The sequence below is a fragment of the Carlito syrichta genome, unplaced genomic scaffold, assembly GCF_000164805.1.
Source record: "Carlito syrichta isolate Samal-C Ts95f unplaced genomic scaffold, Tarsius_syrichta-2.0.1 Scaffold65443, whole genome shotgun sequence".
Taxonomy (NCBI): Eukaryota; Metazoa; Chordata; class Mammalia; order Primates; family Tarsiidae; genus Carlito; species Carlito syrichta.
The window spans coordinates 145,827-167,239 of NW_007009539.1; the positions used below are offsets into that span (position 1 = coordinate 145,827).

Below are 21,413 nucleotides of genomic sequence, written 5' to 3' on the forward strand. Positions count from 1 at the left end.
TACTGCCAATCCCTTTCTTATGGTATTATGATAAATGTTCAAGGTCCACTTATGAGTGAATACATGTGGTACTCAGATCTTTGTTTCTGTGATAAATCATTGAGTATTATAGACTCTAATTCCATTCAGGTTGCTGCAAAGTTCATAATTTCGTTTTTCTTTTTGGCTGCATTATACTCCATCATGTAAATGTACCACATTTTCTTTATCCAGTCCACTTCAATGGGCAGCATGGTTGGTTCCATGTTTTTGCTATTGTGAATAATGCTGCAATAGACAGGCATGTGCAGGTATCTTTATTGTAGAGTGATTTGAGTTCCTTTGGGTATATTCTCAGGGGGAATTGCTGGGTTGTATGGAAGGTCAATTTTCAGATTTTTTTAGAAATCACCACACTATTTTCCATAGAGGTTATACTAGTTTGCATTTCCACCAACAGTGTTAAAGTGTTTCCTTTTCCCCTCATCCTCTCCAGCATCTACTGTTTTTTGAGTTATTGGTGATGGCCATCCTGACTGGAGTTAAGTGGTATTTCAATGTGGTTTTAACTTTAATTTCTTTGATGATTAGTGAGGCTGAGCATTTTTTCTTGTATCTGTTGGCTACTCGTATGTCTTCTGAGAAGTGTCTATTCATATATTTCTTGATATAATTTTTAGTCCTTTTGTTGCCTACGTTATAAACTTTGGCTGTGTAACAATAACATGTGGAAAAAATTCACCTGGTTTTTTTTTTTTTTTTATTGTAAAGGAAGATTGGGTACTTTTTTCATTCATTCAACAAATTATTATTATTATTATTATTTAATCAGGTTCTCACCACTCTGTCACCCAGACTGGAATGCAGTGACACACTCACGGCCACTGTAGCCTTGATTTGCTGGGCTAAGGTGATCTTTCCACTTCAGCCTTCCAAGTAGCTAGAACTATAGGCATGCACCATCATGCACAGCTACTTTTTTTTATTTGTTGTAGAGATGATGTCTTGCCATGTTGCCCAGTTGTCGCCATGTTGTCTTGAACCCGTGGGCTCAGGTCACCTCTGTCTCCCAAAGTGCTAGGATTATAGGTGTGAGCCACTACACCCAGCCTCAACAAATATTTTTAAAGCACCCACTTACACTAGACATTGTTCTAGGAACCAATGATAAAGTCCTAAAAGTCATGGTGTGTACATTCCAGCTGGAGGAGACAATTAGAGAAGAAATGAAGTGAATGTATTGTTAGGTTGTGAGGGGACCCAATCAGTAGCATCCCTGTTTCTGGTCTGAGGTCTGAATCTATGAAAGTTAAAGCAAAAGGGTGAGCAGATGGGTGTAGAAATGTCATTATTTCTGATGAAGACCAAGTCAGACAATGTAGCTTAGCATGAACAAAGGGAAGAAACTGCCAACTCCCTGCTACCAGCTTAGATTTTAGAACAAAACACTGAAGAGAAACATTGAGTTTGTTGAGCAGACATGACTGCCTTTTGTTAATTTTATAAGAGAGGAGGTATAAGGAGACCAAATCACTTCTTTCCAGACCCGTGAATCATTACCTCCACCCCACAGAGAACTGTGACACCATGGCTGCTGCTACCAAGCAGGGCTCGCTCTTCTCAATGGAAAGGAATGGAGTGGGGTGAGAGGCAGGGATAGGTACACAAAATTCATGGGTAGATGTAGCATGAGGAAAGAGGAAATACAGTGTAGTTTCACTATATTTCCTGAGTGCTAAGAAGAAAAATAAAAGACAGTAATAGCATCTGAGGAGGAGACTTTTTTTTTGGATGGAGGGTTGGTTGGGGAATGCCTTTTTGAGAATGACATGTGTGCAGAGCTTTGAAAGACCTGAGACAGAAGGCATGCAAATGTCCGGGAATGAGTTTTCCAGGAAGAGGGAAGAGCAAGGACAGAGGGCCTGCAGTGGCAATAAGCAGGCCATCTTTGAGGAACAGCCAGAGTGCATGGAGTGCTGTGAGTCTGGTGGAGAGTAAGAGACGGGATCTGATAAGCAGCCAGAGGTCGTGCCATGTAGGGTTACATAGACCCTGGTACAGAGTACAGATTTGGTTCCAAGTGTGACAGCAACTCTTTGGAGAGTTCTAAGTAGAAGGGAGGGTCTGGTTCATGTTTTAAAAAGTGGTTGTTGCATGGAGAATAAACTGGTGGTGGGAGGTGGGTTGGGGGAGCCAGGGAGCAGTTAGAGGGCCAAGCAAGTCAGGATGATAGGTTTGACTAGGGTGGTTGTGGTAGAGAAGGGGAGAGGCTGACAGGGTTACTGAAGGAGTTTTGTGAGGAGGATGGAGGATTGAGCTTGCCAACTTGGACTTTCAGTCTGAATATCTGAGTGTTACCTTTTCCTTAGGGGGAAAGATAGAAGAGGAGTGACTTCTCTTGAGAAAAGTCAAACATTCTGTTTCAGCCAAGTAGAATTTGCTGTGCCTGTTAGACATACAAGTAGAGTTGCCTAGAAGGTAACTGAATGCATTGATTTGGAACTCAGGAGGTAGGTCGGAGAAATCCAAATACCTACTTAGGAGTCATCAACACAGAGCTGTGATTTCTTTTTTTTTTTGAGTTGGAGTCTCACTCTGTTGCCCAGACTGGAGTGCAGTGGCCGCTCCCGGCCACCGCAGTCTCGACCTGTTGGGCTCAGATGATCCTTCCGCCTTAGCCTTCCAAGTAGCTGGAACAACAGGCGCGTGATACAACGCCCGGCTAATTTTTGATTTATTGTAGAGATGAGATCTCGCCAAGTTACCCTGATTTCAAACTAGGGGCCTGGAGGTGAAGCCTAAGAGTGAATATGGTTGAAAAAAAGAGAGAGTCCAAGTGTCAACACAGGGCACCAACACTTGGTGGCCAGGAAGAGGAGGAGGGACACTTGAAAAGGAAAAAATCCAGAAGTTTGTGGTGCCTCAAAGTCAAGTGATGAAAGCATATACAAAATGAGGATGACTGAATACAACACAGTCACATTATCTCTGGGAAGCAACAAAAACTTCTTTTGGGCTAGATTCCAACTTCACCATTTTCCCACTCTTTATTCAGAATTCTGTCTTAGAATAAAACTTTAACTAAGCTGCCATCTTCTGAATACTAGTATATTCTTAGAGCAATACTAGTTCTAAATAAGTGTTATTGTCCCTTTGGTCAAAACGTATTCATGGGATATCTAATAAGTACATGGATACTGCCTTTAGGAAGCTTACTTTCTTGTAGAGGAGATAAAGCACATGCTTAACTGACCCCATAAGAAGGTAACACTTGATTAAAAATGTGGGAGAGGTATGGACAAATTCCTGTGGACATTCAGAGGAGGGAAATATTATTTCTGGAATAAAATATCAAAGATACCTCTCTGGAGAAAACATCAATTTTTTGAGTTAGACATGAGGTGAGGAGAGGAAAGGGCAGGGCAGGTGTCTGCATGAGCCAAGTCACCAGAACTGAGTCTGGAGGGAAAACAGTGAAACTTCTATCTGCTGGAGAACAGGACACAGGAAGAAAAACTGAGAATAACATTGGGAAGACACACTAGGTCTAGCTTACCAAAAGTCTTACATGCCCAGGGTGAGGAGCTTGGACTTTGTTTAGAAAGCAGTTAGGAATTCTAGAAGGTTTTAAAGCAGAGGTGTAATTGCCTCACAAGCTCCTCAAAAAGGGAATTTTGGAAATTACATATAGAATAGATGGAGAGAATGAGAGAGATTGGAAAGTACTATTTATTGCACAGACCAACTAGGAGGTTATTAACATTTTATCAGAGATGATTTTATTAAAATAGTGCATATATCAGGGCGTTCTCTGATTTCTTCTTTAGAGATGTGACTTTCATACCAGGAAAAGGACTCAAGCCTTGAAGTCTTATGGGGAGGTGAATGCTGGGGCAGATATTCAGGGAATTTTTTCTGGTGCCCTTGTCCTCAGAGTTGGTTTAGGCAATCTGGGAAGATTTGTTCCAGGCTGGATGGATGCCCTATACCAGTTCTGGAGATGTGGCCATGTGCAGAGAGCCTCAGGTTGAACTAATCCTGAGACTCAAGCACAGCTGAGTGAGCCGCTGGTGAAATTGGTTGGAGTATTTTCCCCCTTCCAAGTCTTCCTTTTGCTTATAAGATCTCAGGGTTTGTGACTACCTTTACTGATTATTATCTGGTCATCTTTGATTGGAACTGCACGTCAGCCACTGACCTAGGGCCATGTTTGAAACGTTCCAGATCAGAGTGGAATGCATCATTCTTTGCTCCAGCAATGGCTCATGTACTCCAACAGGGTTGGAACATTTTCGAGAGCTGGAGAAATACCATGCAGGGTCATGGCTAGTCAAATCAAAATAATGAAGAAGGCAACTTTTGCTTTCCATTTCTGGGTCTTTCTCTTGGTTATGAAACCTCACATACCCTCTAGTCTTCCAGACCCTACACTGAGTATCTTTTCTATGGGTAGCATTGCATGCTTCTGATTCCTTCTCACTTTTCTAGTCACTTCAAAAGTTAACCTGTTTTGTGTTCATTGCTTCATAGCCCTATTCTCTTTTAACTGTGGGAATTATATACAATTTTACATTGTGTTATTGCCTTTAAACTGGGACATTTCAGAAGATAATTTCTTAACAAAAAGGATTGTTATGCAAAGAATACCCCCCAATGATTTTTTTGGGGGGAGGGAAATATTTGGACAATCATCACATCTTATAATATAGGTGTCATTTAACTTGCTTGTACTCTAGCAGATCAAGTTTTGGTATTGACTCCAGCAGGTTAAGTTTTTTGACATCCTGATTCTATTACAGTGGGAGAAATTTCTTTCTTTCCTGTTCAGGGTGACAGAGAACATGGAGCACAGGAGTATTGCAATGATGTTTGTGTTTGCTGAAAATTAAACTGGAAGTTGGAGAGGAATTGTATATCAGAGAAAGGCTGAGAGACCAACTAAGAGGCCTTTAAACGTCGATCCAGTGTGAGGGCTACGTTGTCTCATTTTTCCCAACTCTAAGTCAGTGGAGACACAGAGCATTTGCCAACAGTGTTCAGAGGGAAAGAAGAGCACAGTGACATCAAAGAGCAAAGTGTCACTCAAGAGCAAATCAAATGTGTCTTTCATGAAAAGAGGAAATAAAAGAGTATAGTTCCAGAGGTTCTGAGCATGAAAAGTAGGTGGAGACATGGATGGAAGATAGGCTGTCAGATTGTTTTCCTTTCTCTTCTTTGCCACTGAGGTAACTTCTGGGATCTGTGAATGCGTGCTTAGTCATTTCCTGCATGTTTCTTTAATCCTTTGCAAGGGCAGGGCTGATGCGAAAGCTGTCATCCTGGATTCCCAGGACCTTGAGAGTTGGGTTAGTAAAGAAGGCATCAGAGTTGATGCCAATAAAAGTGAAGTAAGCTGGTTTAATTCTGGCTTATCTGAATCCACATATTCAACCGAAACCATTCAGGTTATAGCACTCTAGCGAGTTAAAAGGTCCCGGGACTGATTTTTTAAAAAAACTCGCATAATCATTGACTCCAGTTTGATTCAGATTCTCTCCTCTTTCTAACTCCTCCTTCTATCCCATGTTTCAACTCATTTAGGTCTCTAGAGATTTTGTCAACTTTTCTTTAGACCATTTATCCTATTTGTATACCTGTGCATTTAATGTTATTTCCTTAATTGAAGGGAGTAAAATAACATTTGAAAGGGTCTCTTGGGAAAGTAACTAACTGGTATTATTTAGAGATCTGGAATTGCAGCTCATAGATATCATCTTCCTTCTGTCATATATTTTGAGTATTAATAAAAAATATTTTATTTCTGTTAATTTTTCAAAAAGCAAGACTTTTTCTATTCTATTTTTAAAAGAACATAAACCTTGAACATTTTTCTGCTCACTTGGTTGCTATTATCTTTTTCAGCTCCTGAAACTGCACCTGTCATTAGGAATATTGAGAGCTCAAGTCCCGATACTGTGGAAGTCAGCTGGGCTCCACCTCAATTCCCAGGTGGACCTATTTTGGGTTATAACTTAAGGCTAATCAGCAAAAATCAAAAATTAGATTCAGGGACACAGGGAACCAGTTTCCAGTTTTACTGCACTCTACCAAATACAACCTACAGGTAAGAATTAAGTGGTGCAGAGGAAGATAGAACCAGCATGGCTGCAGGCATTATAATTATTTAAGAAATATAAATAAAAATAGTTTAAATGTACTTTGACAAGTGCCACTGACTTCATGATGTTGGGTGGAAGTCATGGTTTTCCTTGGGCTTACATGTTTATTAGATTACAGCATCCTATAAATATTCTCCAGTGTTTCTATTATATTCAAAGGATTCTTGAAAACATGGGTAATAAAGACATTATAAATACCATGAATGTTATTTTTTTCATTTAATCCAACATGAAAAAAATAAAGAGGTAAAGTTCTGTTAAGGATATATATATATTATATATATAAAATTTTAAAGATATGGGGTACAATTCAGGGTTAAGTATTCAAACGTTCATTATGCAGGTACTGTTGTTGATGAGGTGTGCCCCTCCCTACTCTGGTAGTTTCCCTCAACTGCCAATCCCACACCCCTCTCCTGACAGTTTCCCACTACTGCCAAACCCCTTCTTATAGTAATATGGTAATTGTTCAAGGTCTGCTTATGAATGAAAACATAGGGTTCTCTGTTCTTTGATTCTGTGATAGATCCCTAAGTATGATCGACTCTAAATTCATCCAAGTTGCTGCAGAGTCCATAGGTTTGTCCTTTTTCATGACTGTATAATATTCCATTGTGTGTATGTACCACATTTTTTAAAGCAATCCGGCTTCGATGGGCAGCATGGTTGGTTCTATGTTTTGGCTATTGTGAATAGAGCTGCAACAAACATGCGTGTGCAGGTCTCTTTTTTGTAGAATGACTTGTGTTCCTTCGGGTATACTCCCAATAGGTGGATTCTTGGATCATATGGAAGGGCAATTTCTAGTTCTTTCAGAAATTGCCACACTGTCTTCCAAAGAAGTTGCACTGGTTTGCATTCCTACCAGCAGTGTAGAAGCATTCCTTTTTCTCTGCATCCTTGCCAGCATCTGTCGTTTTTTGTTTTATTAATGATGGCCATTCTTACTGGGGTTAGGTTGTATCTCATTGTGGTTTTGATTTGCATTTTTCTGATGATTAGTGAGGCTGAGCACTTTTTCATGTGTCTGTTGGCTGCCCATGTATCTTCTTTTGAGAAATGTCAATTCATGTCTTTTGCCCACTTTTTAATGGGGTTGTTTGTTTTTTTTCCTTTCAGCACATTTGAGTTCCTTATAGATCCTAGATGTTCGGCCTTTGTCAGATATACAGTTGACAAATATTTTTTTTCCATTCTGTGGGCTGTCTCCCTGCCCTCTTGATGGTTTCTTTTGCTTTGCAGAAGCTTGTCAGTTTGATGAGGTCCCACTTGTCTATCTTCTCTCTTATGGCATGGGTACTTGGGGTTTTGATCAGGAATTGGATGCTGGATTCAATTTTCATAGAGGTGTCTCCTGCATTTTATAAGATTCTCATAGTTTGAGGTTTTATGTTTAGGTCTTTGATCCATTTAGAGTTAATTTTTGTGTATGGTGATAGGTAGGGATCCTGTTTCAATCTTCTACATGTGATTAGTCAGTTTTCCCAGCACCATTTACTGAATAGATTCTCTTCTCCCCAGTGATTATTGTTGGAGGCTTTGTCAAAGATGAATTGGTTGAGAAATTGAGGCTTTGCTTCCAGAATCTCTATTCTGTTCTATTGATCTATATGCCTATTCTTGTACCAATACCATGCTGTTTTGATTTCTATAGCCTTATAGTAAAGTTTGAAGTCTGGAAGTGTGATGATACTTCCTGCTTTGTTTCTTTTGCTAAGAATTGTTTTGACTATTCATGGTCATTTATGTTTCCATATGAATTTCTGTATTGTCAATTCCAGGTCTGAGAAGAATGATGTTGTTAATTTAATGGGTATTGCATTGAATCTGTAGATTGCCTTTGGTAGGATGGACATCTTCACAATGTTGATTCTTCCTATCCATGAACATGGAATATTTTTCCATTTGTTTGTGTCTTCTTGAATTTCTTTGAGCAATATTTTGTAGTTCTCATTGTAAAGGTCTTTCACTTCTCTGGTTAGGAAGATGCCAAGATATTTCTTTTTTTCTATGGCTATTGTGAATGGGATTGTGCTTTTTATTTGGTTCTCCACCTGCTTTTTGTTGGTGTATAAGAATGTAACTGTCTTTTGCACATTTATTTTGTGCCTTGAGACTTTGCCAAAGTCCTTTATCAGTGAAAGCAAGTTTTGACAGATTCTCTTGGATTTTCTAGGTATAGGATCCTGTCGCCAGCAAAGGGGGATAATTTGACTTCCTCTTTTCCTATTTGGATACCCCTGATTTCCTTCTCTTGTCTAATTGCCCTAGTTAGGACTTCCAACACAATGTTGAACAAGAGGGTTGAGAGTGGACAGCTTTGTCTTGTTTTCAGGGGAAATGTTTCCAGCTTCTGTTCATTTTGCAATATGCTAGCTGTGGGTGTATCATAGATGGTGCTCACTATTTTGAGGTATGTTCCTTCTATACCCAGGTTTTAAGGGTTTTTATTAAGAAGGAATGCTGGATTTTGTCAAAAGTTTTTTTCTACATCTAATGATATAATCATGTGGTTCTTTTTATATCTGCGGATGTATTTAATTACATTTATGGTCTTGTGGATGTTGAAACAGTCCTGCATTCTGGGGATGAGGCCTTCTTGATTATGGTGGATGATTTTTGAGATGTGTTTTTGGATACGATTTGCTAGAATCTTGTTGAGGATTTTTGCGTCTATGTTCATAAGGGATATTGGCCTGTAGTACACTTTTTTGGTTGGATTTTTACCTGGTTTGGGTATCAGTGTTATGTTAGCTTCATATCTAGCATTTATTATGACCTCTTTTACTTAGAAGAGGAATGGGGTCATGCAGATAGCAGAGTTCAGTTTTGACCTCTGTGACCCTGAACTGTTCTGTAGGGAATGCAAACGAGCATGTGATTTATGGTCATTTTAGTGCTGATTGGTGGCACCAAGTAACTAGATATATGCATTGCCACATCATTTTTTAAATAGAAATATTATTGCTTCTTCTATTTTTATCTTGTGTTCACACCATGCCATGCAAAACACATCTCTCCAAATTGTTTTTGGAATAGGTTTTCTATTGCAGCAGTAAATGAAGTTGGTGAGGGTCCAGAAGCAGAATCCAGCATTACCACCTCATCCCCAGCAGGTATGGCCTAGGCTCATTCCTTCTGTTACACAGGAATAAGGGTGGCAAAGGTGGGTTCATATCCAGAGGCCCTGGGTGGTCTAGTAGACCTCAAGAGCCCACTTCTTCTTCACAAACAACAATGATTGTCTTTTGGGTACTTGACAAGTTTTTAATTTTAAATAAATCTAAGTATTTGACAAACAAAGAAGTGGTTAGATTAAAAGTTTTCATGTTAGATTTTAGAAATTTAAAATTCACAATAAAAAAATTTAAGATAAAAAAATGGCCTTAAACAAATCTTTGGTTTCAGTGGAAATTTCTAGTGATTGTGACTCATATTTTCACACTTAGGGAATGCTAATAATCTTTCTGTCTTAATCTCCATCTTACAGTATAGCTCGTCATTTAATACATATCTTTTTTCCCATATGTAACTTTTCCCCAAGTATCCTTAAGATTTTAAAATATATTCGACTTTAGTAATTAACATTTTACCACTTGAATATTCAACTTGTCAAATTATCTTTTCTTATATTTTAATAAGTACCCTTCTTTAGCTTTGTATTGCTTTGAGAGATCGAATATTTACTGTGTAATATATGTGAACAATATAATAAGTGAAAGTGCTTTCTAAGAAACAATGAAAATTCTGGGGAATCTAGTAAAAGGGTTTAGAATAACACACAAGGAGTTAGAATTCGAGGAGTCTGTTTTATATTTTCACTAGAGCCCCATTTGCTGACTTGACTGCCCCTTACTCTAATCTGTGCATACCTATGCCAGTGGGTATTAAATGTCATCTATCACCAGCCTTTAGTTTTTTGGCTGATCCTGTACTCTAGGAAAGGAGAGGTATTTTTGTTATGCAAGAAGCATGTCCAAAGGGCAAGTTAAATATAGAGCAGAGTTAAGGTGGTTGTTACTGTGATTATTGCATAACATTTATTAATTGCCCGAAAAATGTTCACCCATACACTCTGCCTCAGTCTCCAATTGAACAGGACATCAGGCAGAGTTCTGGAACCCTATAAGGATGTTTATCTTGCATCAGAGGGAGAGATGCTGTAAACAACACAGAGACAACCAACATCTGTTTCTATGTGTATGTTATGCAATAATCCACTCTGGCCCAGAGTAGACCACCTCCACCAAGCAATTCTCATGGCTGACAGTAACAAACGGAGGTGCTATTGGGACAAGGCTGTTGAGAACATTGGTACCTCATGTGATATTATTCTGAAGTATTTAGGAAAGCATACACAAAAATCCTACTTGTACTTCCTGCCTCCAATCATGGAATAATGTGGTTTATACTATAGATGCACTGACCCAGTGTCTTTAGAGAAAATTTGACCAACCTCTTTCAAGCATTAGTTCCCTTGCTTTGAAGGGTAGTTTTGATCTTTTTTGGGTTACTGTAAATATGACTGGTCTATACATCTGCAAATCATGTTGTTTTTCTCAGTTCAAGAAGCGGAACAGTGGCTCTTTTTATCCAGAAAATCTTCTCTAAGAAAGAGATCTTTAAAACATTTAGTAGATGAAGCACATTGCCTTCAGTCGGATACTATACACCATAATATTACAGGTTAGTATAGTAGACAGAAATAACTCCTTAGTATGAAAAGAAAGATCTAGACTTTCTAGAAAAAATACTTCTAAAATAAAATAATATTAGAAGAATATTTTTCTAATATTTATAGAATTTATTCTTCTAATATCTAATATACTAGTGTATTAGAAGATAGAATAACTTTTTTCTAAAATAGACAACTTCTGTTTTATTTTCTTTATTAAACATTAGAGAACTACATTCTCATTCATGTAAGTTTTTCATCTTGGTTGCTATGTAATAATGTATATGTACTTGCATGAGTCTTCTAGGAATATCAGCTGATGTCCACCAGCAAGTTGTTTACTTCTCTGAAGGAACTCTCATATGGGTGAAGGAGGCTGCCAACATGTCTGATGTGTCTGACTTGAGGATTTTTTACAGAGGTTCAGGATTAATTTCTTCCATCTCTGTAGACTGGCTTTATCAAAGACTGTATTTCATCATGGATGAACTGGTTAGTCTGAGAATTTAAAGTTAATAACTAGATAGTGATAGTGATATGCATATCTTAGTATATTTACAAGTAAACATCATTCTCTCATTCAATAAATACTCAAGTGCTAACCATGCTTTAGACACTAAGTTATCAATGAATCATAGATATGACCTATAGGAACATCTAGACTTGAACCTAACTTCAAGCCACTTTTATTTATGATTTTTTTAGAGTCATGAGTTGCATGAATGATAATTCATATTCCATAAGATAGTGGTAGTACCTGTGTTATTAGGTAGGACTGCCAGTCATGATCAAAGGTAACTGCACACATTTTAAATTATATAACAACAGGAGGTAATTTTAGTAGGTCTCTGAATATACAGTAGTACTAAAATCATTGAGAAGACACAGTCTTGATGTGTCTTAAGTTCTTCTTTTTTGGAATATACAAACTTTCCATGATGAGCAAAAGCCATCATCATGACTGAAAGGCCATAAACTCGGATCCAGCTTAAATGTTAAAAATAGTTGAGTGCCTCCACAAGCCGGGAAAGTAGGCCCTTGTATTGAATTGATGTCGTTTATAAATTTATTAGGATACAGGATATAATACTGCCTTTTAAGGGTTTGTTTTTGTTTATTTTGGAAAGTGCTCAGTGACTAGCACAACTCGAAGCACAGAACAGTTGCTCAGGAATACATGTTGGCTGAATTGAATACTGCATAGACAAACGCTAATCCTACCAATTTATTTTTTATTTTCTAGGTATGTGTCTGTGATTTAGAGAACTGCTCAAACATTGAGGAAATTACTCCATCTTCTATTAGTGCACCTAAAAAAATTGTGGCAGATGCATACAATGGGTAAGGGTTAGCCTTGTAAAGACCAATTCTCTTCCATTGACAAGCATCTTTGGGAAATTTGTTTCTTAATGAAGCATTGTAGTACTAGATGGACCAATCTATGCAGCTCATTTTAAATAAATTTAATTAAATCCAGGCAATGTTTTCATTCTGTAGAACCAGAAAGACATTTTTTTTGTCCAAACTTGATCAACTCCTCCACTAGTAAAGTAATTGTTCCTCTCCTCTTCACAGCCAAGTATGGGCATATGGGAAAGACTTCTTGTCTGGAATTCAGAGACCTTGTTTTAGTCCTGTATTTGTCACTTCTTTATGGTGAGACTTAGGAGACTCAAGGTCTCATTGCCCCCTCAACACTCCTTGTGAGAAGCCTCTTTATGTCACCCGTTCCTTTTGCTGACCAATTCAGCTCTAGTTCTCACATCTATCAAGAGGCTCTTTAACAAGAATCTACTAGTATCCACTTTAGGAGATGGGAATTGATGGTTACTAAAAAAGTAAAAATTTCCAATTGCAAATACCCTCTCCTCCAACCCCAGGGACAAAGGAAATGGACACAATGCAATTGTGCTGTTAAATTGAAGTAGTACCTGGAGCATGACATGTCATGGTCGTGTCTGTGACCATCAGCTGATCAATCCACAAAGGGAAGGTAATAATACTTCCCAGTTGGTTAATTTCAAGGATGAAATGAGATATTCACTGTGAATATATTTTGTGAATTTCAAATGCACGTTAATATAAAAGATAAAAATATAGAAGTTTATTTTGAGGTTATTATTTCTCAAATATGACCAGATAATAATAGATTAATAGTAAGACCAATGTTTGAGAGGTTAAACATTTTTCTTATAGGAATAAAGTTGTTTTCATGTCAAATGTAAAAAATAAAGCCATAACACTTCTTTGTTTTTCACAAATTGGCCTTTCTGAAAAATTTTGTTCATTATTGCTATAAAAATCAAGTTTTTATATTCCTATTCATTCACAATTTACTAAAAACTTGCTTTAACATCTTGGATTATAGAATATTTCAAAAGACCTTGTTATGTAGAGCAAGGACTCTCTGGATCTTATTTTCCTCATTTGTGAAGGTCTATGATCCCATAAAATGTAAACTTGCTGGCAGTTTTACAAAATGACTCATTCTGAGGATAATCAACTTCACCCACTAATCAATCATTCAAATTCATTTCAGCAAAGCCTTCATTGTCTCTTTTTCCCATCAGAATACAATTAATTTGTGCTCAGGTTTGAAAATATGATAAGAAATTATCATGAAAATTAATATTTACACTTAATATGTGTTTCTAAGTGTAATTCATTCAATTCTTTTTCAACCTTATGAGGCAGGTACTTTTATTATTCTAACTTTACAGACAAGAGAAGGGAAGTACAGGTTGATTTCATAATTGTCTGAGATCACACAGCTATCTTGCAATGGAACCAGTACTGGACTTCTTGCTCCAGTGACTGACTTCTAATCATCTCCCTACCATCTTGGGAAAGTTTCTGTAAAAATCAGCTTGTAACTTTAACAACAGTTTGTAGATAGTATTTCTAAGGGGCATCGAATGTGTGAAACAGTGAATTCTTCTGATATATATATATACATTTTTTTGAGTTGGAGTCTTACTCTGTCGCCCACACTGGAGTGCAGTGGCCGCTCCCGGCCACCGCAGCCTCGACCTGCTGGGCTCCGGCGATCCTTCCGCCTCAGCCTTCCAAGTAGCCGTAATTATAGGCATGTGCTACCACACCCGGCTGATTTTTTGATTTATTATAGAGATGAGGTCTCACTGCCCAGGCGGGTCTCGAACCCGTGAGCTCAGGCAATCCACTCACCTCAGCCTCCCAAAGGTGTGGGATTACAGGCTGAGCCACCGAGCCCGGCTAATTCTTCTGATATTTAAACTATTTCCCTTCCTGCTATTATTTTCACATTATTAAGTTATTCCCTCATTGAGTATGTACTTATCATAAAGTCTCTGCTCTTCCCTTCAGGGTCCCCTTCTGCCCCACCTTGGCTTCTCCTTCTTCCCCTTCTGTCTTCTTCCTCCCATAACCCAGATCTCCTTACCTTCCTTTTCTATTTCTTTCCCTTTCAATGTGGTGATCAAGTTAAAGACCTACACTCCTTCCTGCTTCAGTACATTAATTGGAATTTTTACTCCAGATATTTTTTCTTTTATCTGCTCTGAAATTCCTCCAAATTCCACTAACAATTTGAATTTGGGAAACAAAAGCAGGAAGTTAAGAGTCAACCTATTTCTGCTTAAGACAAAGAACATAGCTTGATATCTCAAAATGGAGCTTTTATCTCAGGATATTATTCTAGCATAGGAATCTTGAGCATGTTGATAAAGATTTACAGTAGTCATCAAGGGAAATAAGAGTGGAAATAAATAAGGATGAGGAAAATGATTTGACCATTGTGATGAGTGGCTGGAATGCTGCCAAGCCATGGGGTTGTGATAAGAAGAATGTACCAAGCAAAAGTATGCTTCTGTTAGCAACTGTCACCATGATGACAAGTTCTAAATTCACTACATCCAAATTGATACTTTCATGTTTTACTTAAAATTTTATTTACAGGTTTGGTTATCAATGAATATTTTGACAGTGTGTTTTCTTTTTTCACTATTAAAAGATTATCTCCCTTATTACTAAAAGGTTTGACTCCAAGTTAGGCATGCTTCTTTAATTCTTCCATGGACACCTTTTTACTGATTGCTGTTGCTTTGGTCATTTGTAGGGTATTTCTTCATGGTTTGTAAAATGGTGCTTCTATCACCTGACTCAATTATAGGCTTTCAAAAAAAATTAGTGCACTACAAATGCAAAGTAGTTATGCTAAATAGTTACAGCAAAAATGTTAATTGTGTAATTTTAAAAATGGTTTAAATGTTTTGGTTTCTTCTATTTATCATTCACAATGCATGAGAAAATTTCCTGACAGAATTAGACTTATGAATGTGTGAATTTTGGAGGAAAAGGTTTTATAGTCAATACTATGCTTAGACATGTAATTTTTATATATTATGCTTTTCTTTAAAAGTTTTGAAGATCTTTCTGTTCTTAAATTTTATGAATTTATATAAGTCACTTATAACAATTAAGAGACTAAACATTAAAGGTGAGGCCAAAATTTTCCAGTGTTACAACTTCTAGCAGGCATATCTTTAGTAACTACTATTTGGCACCTTAGGAAATTCTGTACTTAGCATCTCCAGTGATGTATAGGTCTGACTGTACAAGATGAAGCAGTTAGCTGAGGTGATTACTCACCCCCTTTCCCATGAATCACAGCAGGCTTCTTTTGCTTCTATGCCAGGTATGTCTTTTATCTCCTGTGTGATGGCATTTATAGAACAGACCTTCCTGTGCCATCCAGTCGGGACACACACACAATGCATATCGTGGAAAGTTACACATTAAAGGACTTTGCAGTAAAGCCACAGGCCAAGAGAATCATTTACTTCAATGACACCACCAAAGTCTTCATGTCAACCTTTCTGGATGGCTCCGCTTCCCATCTCATCCTACCTCATGCCCTTTTTGCTGATATGAAGAGCTTTGCCTGGGAAAACAATGACTTCCTTGTCACAGATGGCAAGGCTGTTTTCCAACAGGATACTTTGTCTTTTAATGAGTTCATCGTGGGATGTGACCTGAGCCACATAGAAGAATTTGGGTTTGGTAACTTGGTCATCTTCGGCTCATCCACCCAGCTGCACCCTCTGCCAGGCCCCCCTCTGGAGCTCTCAGTGCTGTTTGGCTCTCACCAAGCCCTTGTGCAGTGGAAGCCTCCTGCCCTCGCCATAGGAGCCAGTGAGTGCCTGGTGCTGAGGTTATTGGCCTTGCTGGAAGGACAGGAAGGCTTGCACTGCTTGGCATTGTGATTCAGTTTTGAGGGCCTAAGTGTGGTTACTCAGTCACTGACCAGAAGCAGCCACTTAGTTAAAAATTATGTGTTTATGTATTCGTTCTGCATTTCTTCATTTTGCATTAGGAGAATCTCTATATACTTCCCATGTATATCTCAATAGAATAGTTTGAACCTTTACTGAGCATCTGCTAAGAACCAGACATTGACATTTTAGCCAGAGTAAAAGCAGGGGAAAGAATACTTGGGTTGAGACTTATGTATACATCAAGACATTGCAAGAACTTGAATCATTCCCAAACACTTTCTGAACTGAATCTTCAGCTCTGAAAAGGCAGTGTGTGGGGCGGGTAAACAGGTGGGCACGGGAGTCAGAGTGGATTCCAATACTGATCTGGAAATGTATTAGCAGAGTGACCCTGGGAGCATTATCTAATCACTCTGTGCCTCAGTTTCCATAACCGGAAAAGGGAAATATTTATTGTATCTTTTTATGGAACTGTTGTACAGATGAAATTAAGGTATACATGTGTAAGTAGAACACTTAGAACAATATCTAGCCTAGAGATCAGCAAACTTTTTCTGTAAAGGAAGGACCAGATAGTAAATAAGTTTAGCTTTGCGGGTCAGATGGTCTCTCTTAAGCTACTCAACTCTGCTGTTGCAGTGTGAAAACAGCCATAGATAGTATGCAAATGAATAACTGTGACTGTGTTCCAGTACAGCTTTGTTTACAGAAACAGTGGGCTGTATATGGCCTGTAGGCTGTCATTTGCCAACTCCAAGTCCTCTAGTCAATAGTAAGTATTTAGCAAACATTGGCTATTTTTTGCCTTAGATAAAATTAATTATGCCTTCTTGGTGCATATCTCAAAGATGACTAAACATGAATAGGCATTTTTTCCCCTATTAATTGGGCTTCTCAGAGTAAGGTATCACATTGGGAATTATATTAGAGCGTCATCATCAAGCACTTCTTATAAAGAGCCTGATAATACCTGGTAATGTTGCAGAGAACCCCTCTGACAATTCTATGCAACACACCTGTAACTCTGACTGAAGGATAGCCTCATTTGTTGGGAATGATGTCTTCAGTGGAGCAAAATAGCAGCAAGAGAGGAATGGACACTGTCCTAGCCTTTTCGATAAGCTAACCCTGGCGATGAGTGGGCTAGTGGGTATTACTATTGATCTCTCATCTGAGGTGAGGCTGGAGATGAATTTTCTGATTATCTTTGGTTTGCCTTTGCTGATGTCATCCTGGTCAGTGACATTGTTGAATTCTTCTAATTAGGCCCTTCTGCCTGGCAGAACTGGACATATGAGGTGAAAGTATCCACCCAAGACCTTCCTGAAATTGCTCATGTTTTCTCTAACATACATGGGACCACACTGAATATACCTGAACTGGAGAGTGCTACAAAATACAAGGTTTCTGTGAGAGCAAGTTCTCCCAAGGGACCAGGCCCCTGGTCAGAGCCCATGGTGGGTACTACCCTGGTGCCAGGTGAGCAAATGTTCTGAATTTAGAGAACGATTCTGACAAAAAACAGACTTAGCCTGAGTGTCATTTAAAATTCCTCTCCTTAAAAGTGATAAATGTGGTGTATTGACTTCTTGGGTATATATTTATTGTCTGAGATTAGGAAAGCAAATAAAAGACTGTGTGATATTTAATTGATGTTTCTAATCTGTCGTTTTAAGCTTTCCAAGATATTTTTGAGAAAACAATCATTTTCTTCTTCTTCATGGGTTTATTTTTTTCAGTAGCATTCCTGAACTCTGAAGGGCTTGCTGAGAGAAGTTGTACTGAACTCCATCCTCTGGTTGAAATAAAAATGGAAGGATAACTGTACCATTCTGACTGCTATTGCTATCACAATTGCATCTGGCTGCTATGAATAGGACTGTGATGAGCAACAGTCCCTCCACTCCCCCCCCAAAAAATTCTGCCATTGATCATGACGCTGTCGAAGAGGCAGCATCACCATACATTTGTCTTCATATTCAATTTTAAATATTTGCATACAAATCGGAAAGTATGTTTAATACTATCAATCATACCCTATTCAGCACATAACATTACTCATATCCTTCCACAGTATTTTTCAAAACATTGATATCCTTTTCCTTTATTAAAAATTTGTAGGATATAAGACATGTGCTTTAAAGGTATGCTGTCATATTTCTTTTAATTTCTTTTTTACCAAACAGCTATGGAACCACCATTCATCATGGCTGTGAAAGAAGATGGGCTTTGGAGTAAACCATTAAATAGCTTCGGCCCAGGAGAGTTCTTGTCTTCTGATATACGAAATGTGTCAGGTAAACACCAAGTCCCTTGTTCACTTGGATGACAGGTTTCTACTTATAAGTCTTCTCACGTTATTCAACAAGTCAAAAGAATTGAGTGTTTTGGTATTAGGTCAACAGTGAAAGGAAAAAAATACTGACTGAACTCTACTGCCAGTGATATTGTTAAGAAAATATCAGTTATCAAGTATGAATGCTATGTACTAATTCACAGAATATGAGGTTATTTATACTCACTTTGGGGAGGCTTTGACATAAGTGCATGTGTTAGTCTATCAGTCATCTATTTTGTTCCACTAAGACAGCTATACCTAAGTAATTCACCATGGGTTTGCTGTAAGACTGGAGCAAGAAACTGCTGCATAGACTTCTAAATAAGATGTAAGAAAAATATTTGTTAACAAAGAAGATTATTAGTGAATGGTTAATTTACCTAGAAGGCATTAGAATGAAAAGTCTTCATCCTAGGATGGTATAACAGTAATCTTGCCTAAAGATGGCATCTTCTATAATTATGTGATTATTTTACTGCTTTGTTTGGCTGTTAAAATTACAACAGAATTTCTGATCAATATAGGAGCTGGACTTAGGAGGTAGCACGGGCTAATGAAAGGAATGTCACATTGGGGTTAGTTCTAATCTGGGCTCCCCCTGTTTTCATCTATGAGACCTTGGACAGAATAGATAACCTTACCTTGTCTCGGATTTGACACCTCAAAATGAGGATGCTTCCTACTTCATAACCTTGCTTCAGGAGTTAAGTGAGATAAGTAAAGTGCCTGGGACAATGTTTGGCAAAGACAGTGTTTTGCTCAGTGTATGTTAGTTCCTCTCCCCAGTTCAAGGGCTTACGATTTAGGGATAGCACTGAAATATTCTTCACAGATTCTTGAAGTTCTAGTGAATATCTATGTTAGTATGTGCTTTAAAATTATATTGAAGTGTAGATGTGATTGTTGACTCGCCATGTTTTTGTTGGTATATGTGAAAAATAACTGTTAACGATTCACTTTGTTTTGAGACATGGATTGGTATAACAACAGCCTCTACTACAGCAACATGAAAGGTGATGTTTATGTGTGGCTGCTGAATGGGAAGGATATTTCAGAGAATTATCACATACCCCGCATTGCAGGAGCAGGGACTTTAGCTTTTGAGTGGCTGGGCCACTTTCTCTACTGGGCTGGAAAGACATATGTGGTGAGTTAAAGCCTGATCTTCCAGATGCTGTAGTACAATACGCTTCAGTGACTTACAGGCTATTTTCAAGATTTTTTTTATACTTGTGTGCCACTTATGCTATTATTTTTAAATATTTGTCTTTAAATTTACTCACTTTAAAAATGCATGTATATATAAATGAAATTTGATCTTACTATTTGTTGTACTAGTGTTTTATTTTCAATAATACATTAAAATAAATGCATTTACATGCTCACCTGGGGGTCAGGATCTTGGCAGGAACATGGCACAATTTAAAGGCATGGCTCAAGGAAACTAAGTGAAAGGACTATTTTCAAAGGTGTGGACAGGGCTAAGTAAAATGAACAAGGGTGGTGAGGCATCCCCAGGACTAGTAAGTATGGGAAGATGTAACTCCAGTTGTGAAGATGCAAAGGGAAGCAGGAGGGTAGGCAAGTATTTGCCATTTCTGAATAAATTTACTTCCCTTATCTTTAGAGACATGAAAAGAGATAAACCTCATGAGAGCAGATGCCATGCCTTTTTGTTTGTTGTTATGTTTTCAAGGCTTAATTCACTACTCAGCACATAGTTTGTGGTTGAATGAATGCATAGATAAATGCAGCAGTTTACTAATGTTTTCAATAAACTATCAGAAATAATGATGTCCTTTGAAGGTCATTAACTGACCAACTATTATGTTTTGTAGATACAAAGGTTGTCTGTGTTGACAGGGCACACAGATATTGTGACTCATGTAAAGCTGTTGGTGAATGACATGGTGGTGGATTCAATTGGTGGATATCTGTATTGGACCACACTCTACTCAGTGGAAAGCACCAGGCTAAATGGAGAAAGTTCCCTTATACTACAGGCACTGCCTTTGCTTTCTGGGAAAAAGGTGACACATTAAAAATAAGATCTGATCACTTAATAATACTAAATGGTGCTGTTCTGTTGTTATGGTAATACTGTCTCTGCTTATCTTGAATAGTTAAGGTAGAATCTTAGAGGAAATACTGTTGCAGTAATATCTTGGTATAACCAAAATTTATCTAAGCCTTATTTGATGGTCATAGTTGACTTAAATTCACATACAATATGGAGATTTTTGTAGTTTGCTTTGGTTGTACCCATACTTTAAAGCATTTTGAGTTCTTAAACTGTTTTAATAGTCTTAAGGACTTCTAGTGACTATTTTAGAGCTTTCTATTGGGTGGTGATTAGATGTTTTATTTTCAATCAGTTTTTGTACTGACTGTTCTAAAAACTGTATGATGCCTAGAAAAAATATTTTATCTGTGTCTGTTTCCTTATCTGAAAAATGGGACTGTTAAATTATCCTACCTTTAAGTGTTGTTATGAAAATTATATGAGATAATTCATGTGAAATAGTGGAAATAGTTTCAGGCACATAGTAAATGCTCAGTAGTTAAGCTTCTATTATTGCAACTCAATTTGAAAATAGGATACAGGAATGATTCTATAGCAAGTGTTACTTTTACTTCCTCAATTTCTAGTAGCAATGCCATTTTCCCTGAACTTGTTTGGCTATCCCCAGGCATCTATTTAAATTTATGAATCTTATTTTTGATCATAATAGTTATATAGGTCTACAGTAGGAAAGTTAGAAATTAAGGAAAAGCATTAAGAAGAAATAAATCACTCATACTTTTTCTACCCAATACATCCCTTATATTTTTTCTTTTTTTTTTTTTGAGTTGGAGTCTCACTCTGTCACCCAGACTGGAGTGCAGTGGCTGCTCCCGGCCACCGCAGCCTCGACCTGCTGGGCTCCGGCGATCCTTCTGCCTCAGTCTTCCAAGTAGCTGGAACTACAGGAGCGCGCTACCATGCCCAGCTAATTTTTTTTTTTTTT

General features: G+C 37.9%; 1 protein-coding gene across 1 annotated transcript in view; it reads left to right on the top strand.

Moving 5' to 3' along the window:
• The window catches only part of ROS1 (ROS proto-oncogene 1, receptor tyrosine kinase), a gene marked incomplete at its 3' end in the record, with an annotated part of 84,201 nt that overhangs the window by 19,282 nt on the left and 43,506 nt on the right, over positions 1-21,413 (top strand). The window contains 10 exon segments of the mRNA XM_008051461.1: positions 5,881-6,082; positions 9,177-9,253; positions 10,701-10,823; positions 11,120-11,304; positions 12,056-12,153; positions 15,488-15,984; positions 17,292-17,546; positions 18,254-18,364; positions 19,374-19,552; positions 20,244-20,435. Of these exon segments, the coding sequence (XP_008049652.1) occupies positions 5,881-6,082; positions 9,177-9,253; positions 10,701-10,823; positions 11,120-11,304; positions 12,056-12,153; positions 15,488-15,984; positions 17,292-17,546; positions 18,254-18,364; positions 19,374-19,552; positions 20,244-20,435 (1,919 nt within the window).